At 49.3% G+C, this 12587-nt stretch overlaps 1 protein-coding gene across 1 annotated transcript in view; it reads right to left on the bottom strand.

Moving 5' to 3' along the window:
* Positions 1-10689, bottom strand: part of CNIH3 (cornichon family AMPA receptor auxiliary protein 3) — a gene marked incomplete at its 5' end in the record, with an annotated part of 96691 nt that extends 86002 nt beyond the window's left edge. Inside the window, 2 exons of the mRNA XM_071219568.1 lie at positions 5274-5319; positions 10643-10689. Coding sequence (XP_071075669.1) covers positions 5274-5319; positions 10643-10689 — 93 coding nt within the window. The remainder of the gene's footprint in view (positions 1-5273; positions 5320-10642) is intronic.
* Between the last annotated feature and the right edge of the window lie 1898 nt (positions 10690-12587).

Genomic DNA, 12587 nt, shown 5'->3' with positions numbered 1-12587 from the left:
GAGGTTCCAGGTAAACAGGAATTGGGGCGGGGAGGGAGGGCACTACTCAACCCACGACTCAGGATGATCTAAAAACAGGCCAGATCCAGAATTTCTCTCAGAGGCTCACAGCCCCCCAGGGAAGCAGTGTTTGCCCTAAAGTTTCCAGAGCCCCCAGGTCATCTGGGTGTTGCTAGATCCCCTTCAGAAGTTCCAGGTTTGGATCCTACAAGGGGAACCAGATCATCCACAGGGAAATTCTACCGGTTTCACTTGCATTATACATAGTGCTCCGAATGCTGCTGGCTCTTCTGATCACCAAATGCTTGGGGGAGGGAGCGATGAGGGGATTGGTGAGGATTCCCACACATCACGCAATTCTGCAACACCAGCTGCGTTACCCTAAATCTGACTCAGTTCTGACACTGTCTACCTAGAGAGAGAGTCAGATCCCATAAGATTCCCCCACTTCAGATGCCAGTCACAAGTCCAGGTTGTTACTTGTGCTTCTGACCAGCTGGCTACGCAGAACTCAGAGGTTCCTCTGATTAACTTGCTAGAGAAGCCCATAGAATTCAGGAAACCAGGTTACTCACTAGACGACAGGTTTGTTACCAAGGATCATAAAGGAGACAAATGAATAGCCAGATGGAGAGCTACACAAGGCACGGCCCAGAAGGGTCCCAACACAGCAGCTTCTGTCCCCAGGGAGTTGGGGGTGCACCACCCTCCTGGAACGTTGATGTGCTCTGGTTCCCCAACCTGGAAGACCTCCCAGCCTCATTCTTTTGGGTTTTTCTGGAGGCGTCATTATATAGGCATGACTGATTACATCATCGGCCACTGATGGCTGAACTCAATCTCCAGCCCCGCTCCCATCACCAGAGGTAGGGAGGGGGCACCGAAAATTCCAACGCACTAGTCACGATTGGTTCCCCTGGCAACCCAGCCTCATCCTGAAGTTCCCTAGGGACTTTCCAAAAGTCACCTCATTAACCTAAACTCAAGTGTGGTTGAAAAGGGCTTGTTACGAACAGCAAGACACCCACTTCACCTTTATGGCTTAGCAGCTATTTCAGGAACTAAGGACCAAACAACTAATATTATAACAAAAGTTGCTCCTATTGCTCAGGAAATGCCAAGGGTTTGGGGAGCTGTGAGCCAGAAACCGTGGGCGAAGACCAAATGCATGTTTCTCATTATAAATCACAGTATCACGTCACCCATTTCTGCACCCTCCCGAGCCACCAATTCCATGTGTGACCACTGGTCACTGGGGACTTCTAGGAATGGAGGAGCTGCGCTCTGGGGTAATCATGCCAGTATACCACCTGGCACATCTGCTGTGTGGGCTATGGAAGCACACAGGTGGTCCCCTGCAGGGACTGTGCGTTGTGTGTCTTTATTTACAACATCAGCATCATGCCTGGCAGATGGCAGATGCTCACGATGTGTGTGTTGAATGGCTGTGGGGGTCGGGAAGGCTTCATGATAGAGATGACATTGAGTCAGGCCTTGAAAAATAAGCAAGTAGGATTTTGACTAAGGAAAATGGGCAAGAAAGGCATTATAAGCAAAGAGCAAAAGAACAAAGGCACGCCCCAGTGGGTGGCTCAGTTGGCTGGAGCATTATCCCATACACCAAAAGTCTGCGTGTTCAATGCCTGGCCAGGGCACAAACTTAGGTTGTGGGTTTGATCCCCAGTTGGGTTGGGTACAGGAGGCAACCAATCGATATTTCTCTCTCACATCGATGTTTCTCTCCCTCTCTCTCTGTCTCTACCCCCTCCTCTCTCTCTAAAAAATAATCATACATAGCCTTGGGTGAAGATTAAAACAAACAAAAATAACACAGGCACGGAGGCATGAAGGAGAGGGCTGGAGACCGGCAGGGAAAGCTGAGGCAAACACTAAAGGGCTGGAGTGATGTGCCAGAGACTTGGGATTTTAACGAGAAGGAAGCGGAAAGAGGGTGTTCAGGTTTAAAACAGTGTGCTTCTGGGGTTGTTCCTACAATTTAACACTTTATTGGTCTGTATCAGATTAGGGGGCAGGCCAGCATACCTGAGGGTCTTCCCTGACCTTTTGAGACTGATGGCAACAGCTGTAGCTGGGTCTTCCCCATTCCTAAACACGTCCCTTGGTCCTACCCTCAAGGACGCCATGCTGGGCCAGCCCACGCTGACGTTTCTGAGATGCCCCACGTACACTGAAGGTGTAAGGAAAACACCATTTATACAGTCAGCGAGGCTGCAAACTAGGAACATCCCAAAGAAACAAATGCCACTACCAAGACATGTTTCATTTTGTTCAAAATGGTCACTGCAAATCAAAATGCTGAATCACGTAACAACAACAACAGCAACAAAATGATAAGTGCGTCTGTTCATTAGATTCAGATTTGTAATCCTGGTGATGGCCATGTGAATATTTTTATCGGTCTTTGTTCCATGACAAAAAGAATCGGCTTCCCAAAAAGGAAGGGTCTACATCAGCACTTTGTCTCAGCCTTTTAATGAAACATTGTCTGTTCTGGCATGAAGGGCTTGTGATGGAACCAGTTATATTTTTTTTCCCTAATCCCCAAAGACTCAGATCCAGTTTGTTCACGATCAGGAAGGGCCTTGCTGTCGTCAGTACCTCCAGGCAGAGCGCCGTCTCCGAGTCTCCCCTCATCGTAAGGATGTCCAAGGACAAACTGGATGCGCAGGGTTTACAGGGATCGAGTGCCTCCGTGCAACAGAAACTCGAAGATTTTTACCTAGTGCCTTTGCCCTGTTTATTTTAACTCTTTAAAACGAGAGAAACGAGGACACAAACGGAGCTGGGAATTGTGACGAAATAGCTTTTTTAAAGTATTAATAACGATTAAAGAACTGTCCACTAAGCTCTTAAAGAATGAAGGCGTCTGTGGAACCCCTCCCAGAGAAGGGTTCTAGGGGACGTGAATGCAGTCGCAAAGGAGCTGTGGAGCCCAGTGCGTGCCCATCCCGAATGTGCACAGGTAGGGGCGTGATTCGGAGCGTCACAAGTGCTGGAGCGGGGAGGGCTCGAACGCCACGTTGGGGCCTCTTTTCAAACTGAGCCCTTCTTTTCCATTTCCATTGCCACCGCCCTACACCCGAGCTTCACAACATGAGAAGTCGGCTGCTGCGATCACCTCCCATTCTGGGGTTTTGGAACCAGGGAAGGCAAGAAAATGGTTGAAGAGGTTTTCCAAATATGAATCTCCGGGCTCCACATCAGACCTCCTATCTCAGCATCTCCACTGGTGGAGGTCCCAGCCCAGGCAGTTTCAAAGGCTCCCTGGGTGATTCCAGAGTGGATCTCTGAGTAGCGATCACTAAACCAAACAACTTAGTCTCTCCGCTCGCCTCCACCATTGCAGAGCCTCCCCCAGTAAGTGCCCTGAAGCATCTCTGATGACACCCAAAATCATCAGCAATTTCCAATAATGAACAGGACAGCTGATAGTTGGCTCTCGCCCACTGAATCCGGGTGCAGTTCAGATCTGAGCCCTCACTCTTCTGTAACTCGGCCACACCGGTCCGCTGGCTGGCTGGCTGGCATTTCCCCACTGGGGCTGGGACTCATGCCATCCCCTCACCTGGGCCCCCATTCTCCCCAGCCATCATCTATCACTCCCTAAGAGATACTCCCAGTTCTCCGAGACTCACCTCAAGTTCCGCCTCCAGCAAGCCTCCTGCAGCCACGCATGACTCTGTCTGCTGCCAGAAAGCATCCCTTTGTCCTCGGAATTCTTACAGCACTGTGTGTACCTGGGGAAGGTGAGTATATAACCTAATGGAGGGTGGGTGTCTAAAAGCATAGACCCGAGTGACCTAGGGCAAGTTCTTTAAAGTTTAATGTTTTTTAAAATGTATGCATATGAGTTGTGATTTCTCCACAATCGTGTTGTGGAGTCCACCGAGCCCCCAGGAGGGTGTGCTGTGTTATCGTTACCCTCGGCCCATACTGCGTACCAGGGATGCGCCGGTCGAAGTGATATGGCTGAGTAACACAGAGAGAAGGGGCTCAGTGAGGATGTCCGCAATAACAAATAGATAAGTGAGACAATGAAGTCAAAGTTTCCTCTGCTCCACTGTCAAGGGCAGCGTAGGCACAAAGCAGTTTCCTAACCGCCAAGTGGAGACCTGACCATCTCGGTATTCAGAGAAACAAGGCGCTCCGCTTGGCGGGACTCACCCTCCTGAGAAGTCGTCCGGAACACCTCTGACTCCTGAGCATGTCGTTTGGGGTCCCCTAGCCGGACCTCAACAGGCTTCTCAAAATGTGCCTTCCAATGCACACTCCCCCTGCCCAGGAGGAATCGGGTGGGTGAAGTCTCTTTGGCTGCCTGACTTACATAAGTGAGAGGGAAATTCAGCAGTGATTCACCCATGTATCTGCACCCCAGATATTTCAGTGTCCCTCTGCACTATTTTAGATTAAAACTCATTGGTAGCTACATGAAGCGACAGAAGTATTATGTTTTGCTCTTTTCTATTTTTTTCTAACGGGCTGTCCCCACCAAACCCTACGAGAGCAAGCCTGGCTGCCCCTGTCTCTACCTGTGTTTTAGAGGCAAATACAAATGTTTTTCTCCAAAACTTTATGTCAACACACCAACACACTGTAAGGCCTGGCCACCTAAGGCTATCCCCATCAAGAGCAGTTAAAAGAAATAAATAAACCCAGGAAGAGCTGGCGGAGGCACGAAGAGAGAGAAGAAAGGAAACCCCAGGCCCTTCGCACATTTGAAAGCAGAAAAGCCAGGTGCGTGTCAACTTTATGAGTACAAATTCACAGACCACCCAGAACTCCTGAATTCCCCCGTGTGCCCTCTGCCCAGTTATCGATGCCAGTCTTCATTCCTGTGTTGTGCTCACCGGCCCCATCATCTGTACTGATAAATGTTGAATGTTACTGCTGGCATGTCCAGCCTGCTCCCAGGGATGTCAAAGGGCACCCAGGACCAGCAGCTGCAGCTGCCTCCTCTCCAGGCTTCCCGGAGTCCTTCTTGCACTGTAATTTGGATATGAACAGCCTGTCCCTCAAATTCTAGATTTATGAGCGACTTAGATGTCATCCCTAAAGATCCGCGGCAAAGCAAATGAGCTGACTATGACCTAAACAAATCATCTTCCAAGACAAGAAAAATGAGGCCTATCATCTGTAAAAAGCCAAGCAGTCAATAACAAAATTACGGGCTCATAAGAAAGACAATTCATTTCTCCCCATGATGCAAGCCAGAGCAATGTTTTCAAAAGCGTAGTACAGTTTACTTCTCTTACCTCTTCACTCGAGGAGGTAATCAGCACGCTTTGGGCTTCGCGTAGTCTGCAAAACACGAGCAATGAGTACTTTGTTATGGGTCTGATTATTATTCGCACCAGTTAATTAGTCAAAATATACACTCAGATAAACTAGCAGATAGCAGAGCCCTGTGAAATTCAGACACAAAAGCAACAGGCTTTTATACGAGGGGTAGAAGGGACTAAGACAACTGGAGCAATCTTCCCCAGCTTTTCCCTATGAAGATGCTTTCTTTATTTCCAGAAGTTTTAGGGCTAGGGGTGAAAGATGGCAGACTAAACACAATCGTCAGCCTCTGTTCCCTCAAAAACAAACCCCCAGAAAAATGGGAAAGAGTCTTGTGGGAAGGCCACACCTGGGACCAAAGAGAACAGGAGACAGAGGACAGTGCAATGGTGGGACTAGAAAGCAGGTGGGTGAGCGGTGACTGAGTGAGAAGGCCAATGGGGGATAGACCCTGCCCCAACTCCCAGCACCTCGGAGAACGGAGCCGAAGTTGGGGCTGAGCACAGGGATCCAACCGAAAGTCTAGGTAAGATGCAGCCCGATTCCGCCCCCTTCGTCCCCTTAGCACTGCTTGGCCAAAGACCAGGGCTTCCTCACCGGAAGGGGCAAAAAAGGAGGATGCTAAGAAAAACTGAGGCCAGGGGTAGTGTATTAAAGGTATGAGGGCAATGAGTCGAAGGTTCACACGCTGGGTTTTGAGGGACCTCCACCCCCTTGCGCCTCCTTCCACCTCAGTTCCTACACGCTGTTGGTCAGACTCTTACCCCCGAGGAGACTGCAGGAGCCCGCCCTCTCTAGAGCCCAGGTAGTAGCTAAAATCTACCAAGAATTCCTACAAATCTGTAAGAAAAAGACATAGATCTCCACAGAAAAAGGTTGGCAAAAGACTTGAACTGGCTCATCACGAAGGGGGAAATATAAATAGCCACAGCCAAATGAAAATATGCTCAACTTCACTTGTCATCGGGGAAAAGCAAAATGAAAACCACAATGAAATACTGTCTCACACCTCCCAGCTTGGCAAAAGTGAAAAGGTTTGACAAAATCGAGGGTTGGCCATGACATAGAAAACCCAGAACACTTACACACTGCCGGCGGGGGGCGGGGGCGGGGCGGGGGTGCAAATTCGTACAAGCCCTTGGCAAGCCGTCTGGAATTACCTGGGCAGAGTGACGGTGCTCATACATGCCGTCACCCGGCAGTTCCACAAGCAGGACTATGTATACCTGGGAACTCCTGAACACGGGCACCAGGGGCGCCCGCAAGCGCCATTACAGAAATGGGAGCAGCCCGAGTGTCCACGCGTGTTAGGACAAACAGACACACTGAGGGGCCGCCCTACAGACTGACCCGATATGATGGAGAAAAGGAACCAATCACAGCAACGCACAGCAACATGGGAAAATGTCACAAGCAAACGTGAGTGAAAGATGCAAGTCGCAGAAAATACATACGGTAGGAGTCCGTTTCCATAAAGCCGAGAAACACGCAGAACTACCCAATACATTGTTTTGAGATATAATGAAAAGCGAAAAAGACATTTTTAAAAGAAAGCAAATGATAAACACAAAACTTTGGAGAATGGCTGCATCTGATGGAGGTGGAGGATGGCCTTTCAAAGGTAAAGCTGAGCACAGGTGTTCACTATTATAATTCCGTACGTGTCGCATATGTTTTATTAATATCCTTTTGAAGCTATTCAATATTTTATGAAAACAATGAAAGAGATGATGACTCGGTAAAATAACGTGGCACAGTGGATAGAGCATGCTAAGTGACCATTCTCCTCATTCTCATCTCACTATAAATATTTTAGAACAGATTTGAGCAAAACTAAACAGTGGCTTTCTCGCAACTCCCACACTTGTTGATAGATCGAAGAATGCCACAGGATCACATTCCAGGTCTGTTCAAAGTCAAGGACTAACACGTCTCCCCCACTTCCCGTTCCAAACCTCCCGCCCCTCCCGCCCCCCCGCCCCCATCCTTTATGCCAACTTTATTAAAAATAAACATCGAACAGGTTTCGCCCTTCCCCCCACACTGATTCCACTTTTAACTAGGAAACATCTTCGGTGAAACCACTGTGAGGGGAGCCACCGCCCGATGGTGGCAGAATAAAAGCCGAGGCACAGTGGAGCCCGCCTTGGCGCTCCACATCGCTACACGGTCTACAACAGACAGGAAAGGAGGGCGGATAATGGCCTGCTCATGTCTGCCTGGGATTATCTTCTGGCCCAAATGTTATAAATCCCTAAACGAACTCGAAAACATCAGTCACACAAAAGGGCCCCCAACCAGAGAGAGCTGCAGGTAATGTTGACATTTCCAGCATAAGGGCTCGGAAGTAGGTCTTCTCCCTACAGCTCTGCGTTTGTCTTCCCATAACCATCATGCAGTTCAGGGGAAACACAAACACACACAGAGGGTTTTATTATTTCATCGAAACAGGCTTCAGAGAAATGGCATGCAGGTAGGATATAGGGATGAACGATAGAAATTTCTGAGTTAATGAAAACAAAGAGGAAAAAAAGGCCAGAAAAGAGCTGTGTTTCATGGAGCGGGGAGGCGTGGGAACAGGGAGATGTGAATGAGGGACAGGAGAAAAAGAAGGGGAGCTGGCCAGACCTCAGCAGTGTCAGGGAAGCAACCGGGAGGGTTCACTCATTCACGCAGTGCTCGAGTGCCTACCGTCTGCTGGGAGAAAATCAACACAGCCCCTGCCTCGTGGAGAACGCAGCTTAGTAAGGGAAAGGAATAAGCAGAGGGAGGCGGGAGGCTGGAGGGGATGTGATAAGTGGTGTGATAAAATGAGCAGGGGCTGCCACACAGCACCAGGCCTTGGGGCTCAGAAACCTAAGGGGGAGCAACTCCTCAGACTCCAAAGAGGAGGCAGAGTTAGCCTGACACAGTAGGGCGTTGGGAGCAAGGGGCAGATAGCCCCAGGCTGCAGAGCAGCAGGAAGGGAGGCTCAGAGAGTGCAGTACACAGGGGAAGCACGCTGGACAGAAAGGCCTGGAGCAAAGAATGAGAGAAGGCAGCGCTGGGGTCACGCTCCCCGTGGCTTAAGCCTACTCGACAAGCCCAGGGAATGCACAGCCTTATCCTTAAGAGCAGCGCCTCATGACTCAGGCACCGTGCCTATATTTTCCACCTTGGTTGCAGATGTGACGCAGGCCAGGACGTACGGCTGTGACAAGACCGTGACTCAGGGTGAGTGGCTGGACAATAGAAGCTGAAAGCACAATGACGAGACTTGTTTAAAAGGTCTGCAGGAGAAAAACACTGGCACCGGGTTCCCTTCGGCACACTCATATACGTACATGCAGGCCTACTGCTCCTAAAACACGCCCGTTAGATATGGAGAGGAGCCTCCAAGCATTGCAAGGTCATTCGGGGCAGTGGCTACCAGCCTTACAGACTGCCCCGTTGTTATTGGGAAAACCTGATGGGTTAGACCGAGTGAACTTTTAGGTTCCAGATCTGCTCACACACAGTCTTCGGGGCATTTGTAATGTGAGACTTAAGAGATTCCAACCCGTGGGGTGGGCGACGTGTGCCCACCTCTGGTCTAGTCCTAAATCATCCACCCTCCCCGCCCGGCACCTCAGCTGCTGCAGGCTCTCCGAGCCAGCGACCTGTCAGGAACCAACTGAGCCATATCCATCCAGGTGGCGCCGCACGTTTTTTGCAGCTATAATTATTCCTCCTGGTAGACAGCGGCGTCCTGGTGTGGGTCCCACCCAGATGCACGGGCCAGGCGGCAGGTGGTGTGCAGCGAGGTGTGCGCGGCTCTGCATCTGGTGCCTGGGAGGAGGGGCCTGAGGCTCACACACCCACCCCCCTCCCCACTAACTCCAGACTTCCCAGAGCAAACCAAGTGGTAAAATCTCCTTTTAATTCTATGCAGCCCCTCTGGTCCCGGGCTCCATTGGGTGACTTCCTACCCTCTTCCAATTGGCCCTTGACGTCCATTTTGGCCTGATCTCACGAGGAGGAAAAGCCACGGGGCTGTCAGGGACAGGGGTCGAGAGTGGGAAGCAGAGACAGTGTGTGCTGTGATTGGTCTTGAGGTGTCTACATGCCCTGGTTACAGCCTTCTGCCCAGACCAGTCCTGATAGAAACAATAATGGGTTACTTTCCTAAAAATAATTAACGTTATGGTTAAAGCTAAGTCGTTCCCTTTCGTTGTCACCTTTGAAAACCAGAGACATGTTCCAAACTGGCAGTGACTGTTCCTTCTACCACCTTGTGCCACCACAGCCTTGCAATAGCAGGCATTTACAAACATTTTTGATGCCAGATTATGGACAGTTGCTACCAGAGTCTGTGTGTATAGAAGAAGAAGTTTCAAGAAAGAAAAGATCTAGAAGCACAGGCCATGGACTGCCCCATCTAGGGCACCCCTCACCACGTGAGCCCACCCTCTGAAATCAAACACAAATACGACTCACACCCCATGGGCTCTTTCAATGCAGGAACCTATTCCTCTCTAGGATCCCACCTGTCAATCTCTATGGGAAAAATATATATTCATCCTATAGATTTTGTGTGAGATTTCATCCTTTCTATGGGAAGACGTCATTCAGAAGCGGGGACTTGGGGAGACCAGATGGCTGGTAAGCGAGAGGCTATTCTCAATTCAAGGCCAACAGGAAAGCTGAAAGCCAGAGCCCAAATTTAGTTGGAAACCTGGTACCCAACAGTGTAAAGTTAGAAACTCTCTTGAACCATCTGGCTCATTTGAATAAATACCTGTCCAATCCTAGAATGGAAAGAAACCTCGAGGTCTAGCTCCCTTTCTGGACACAGCATCTGCGTCATCAGTAGAGCCCAGCAGCCACGGGTGGTGCCTACCAGGGACTAGCGGACCGAGGCTTAGTGAAAGCCTGCAAATCCTAAGGATGTTACAGTTCTCTGGAACATTTCTGACTCCACACCTCTTTCACTCTTCTTTTCCCTCCACCAAATTCCTTTTGAATTACCCTGCCTGTGGCTAGAACGAACACACGAACACAGGAACACACTCACCCAGAGTATGTATCCGTATCTAAAATGTTTCAGGGTATCAGCGTCCTTCTGCCAGACCACCCATAATGCTCTGCCCTTCTCACTGACGTACACCTCTTCACGTTTTATCCCCTTTCTCTCTCCTCTGACAGTGACACCATTTAGCTGTAACCCCTAAAAGTCAACATTTCACCCCCACTGTGAAGTCAGCGTCTCTAACTGTTATGAAATATGCTGCCACCCAGACAGATCAGCATCACCACTCACCCACCCCCCACTTCCAACCCTCACCCAGCCACCACACACAGGCTTCCCGCATGCTAACCCTACCTTGCTCTTCTGTCTGGACTAGAGATGGCCTGACCTGACCGATTGCTTCAGCTGAACCTTCTGCCCCTGGAAACAGAAGTAAAGGGTGACAGTTAAAACCACAGGGAAGGAGAGAGACACAGGACCTCCCTTAATTGTTCCCCTTTTCTCTCCTATCCGAAAGCCTGGTAAAGAATAGATGATATGCAAATGCACTCAGCAAACTTAAAGCCCAATACGAAGATAACTCAACAGACTCTTAATTTTTTCACGACCAAAATATCTCATTAGCGCAGAACTAGGGTGAGCCATGGTTCCCCAGATGCGCTCCACCTCCACGACCCAGGGGTTTAGTCTCAATCGTGGAGCCGTGTTCAACCCCAGCCCCTCCCTGGCCCTCCACACTGCCAGCCACTAGTGGCCATGCGTTCTTCTTTCAGGAAGTCCTTCAGTCTGCCCTCCTTCTGTCCTGTGTCACCTTGACCCTGAAGTGTGATTCTGTCTCTTACTCTAGGATCTACCCACTGTGTGTCAGCTTGGGTCCTCCAAGAAGCGGGTGCTGAGACAGGGTTTGACATGCCAGGTGTTGACTGAGGGAGAGGGGAGTGCCTCTGAAGGATGAAGAGGAAGGCAGCAGGGGGAGGCAGGCAGAGCCTTGGGCCACAATACAGGTCTGATGCCTGTGGGAGGTGGAAGGAGTATTGTGAAGGAGGAGCCTCAGGCCACAGGCACCGCTGAGAAAGTCCCAGCTCACAGGTGAGTAATCTCCAAGCAAAGGTCTGCCCTGGATGAGCCCACGAGGGTGCAGCGGTGGTCTGGCGCTAGAACCTCGCCATGCGCAGCCAGGGGACAGGGGACAGACCAGGGCAGGTGTGGCCTTGGTGTGAATGTCAGAGTAAGGGTGTACACATGAGGAAAAAAGCTAACACTTGACTTCCTTCACACCGAAATCGGTTTCAGGTGGGTTGTAGAACTAAACATGAAAGACTGAAATGTGAAAGACCAAAAACTACGGAAGACAAAAACTTAAAACAAACAAAAAGAAGCTTTTACAAAATGATACAGGAGAATGCATTGATGACCAAGAAAGAAAACCTGCAAACCTTAAAGGAAAAGAGGGGTTTGTGGGAATAATTAGAATTAAGAACTTTCATTGTCAAAACCATGAACTTTTGTTTTGACACGCAGAAGAGAATAAAAAGACAAACCGGAGTGAGAGAACGTAGTTTTAACACATATAGCCAGAAAGGGGGCTCATAACCAGACGACATGGAAAACTACTAAAAGCCAATTAAAAATAAAACAACAACAGAGAACCCAGTAGGGGAAAAAAAAAGCTTGAAAGGAGTCCCACAAAAGAAGATATCCAAATGGCCAATAAATTTATGAAAAGGTGCTCAATATCATTAAATCACGAGGGAGAAGACATTAAAACCACAATGAGATATCACTAAACACTCACCTGAATGGGTAAAATTAAACAGTCAGGGAACACCCTGCTTGGGAAAGAATGTGGAACGACAGAAGCCCCATGTGCTGTTACTGAAGGGTGCGCAAAGGATTCGATCATTTTGGAAAACTGTTTCCAGTGTCCGCCACCATGCTCACCCTATGACCCAGCAACCCCACTCCTAAGTATGGAAGCATCTGGAAGGGGCATCCCATACTCCATAATATCTACACCAAAAGACATGTACGAGAATGTACACAGCGGCATCACTGGCACGAGGCAAATGCCCACCACGAGTCGGACGGGTGGATCAGTTGTGCCATCCTCACCCCGCCGCACGCCACAGTGAAAGTTAATGCACCGAAACTACATCTGACAATATCGGTAAGTTTCACAAATACAAAGCGGAGCCCAATCTCCTCTAGGATTACATATGTAGTTCAAAATCAGATGAAACTAAAATTTGGTGTTGAGGGATTCATATTTAAGTGGTAAAAAAAAAAAAGAAAAGACACG

This window comes from Desmodus rotundus, chromosome 10 (assembly GCF_022682495.2).
Source record: "Desmodus rotundus isolate HL8 chromosome 10, HLdesRot8A.1, whole genome shotgun sequence".
Lineage (NCBI taxonomy): Eukaryota > Metazoa > Chordata > Mammalia > Chiroptera > Phyllostomidae > Desmodus > Desmodus rotundus.
This window is presented reverse-complemented; position numbering and strand designations above follow the sequence as displayed.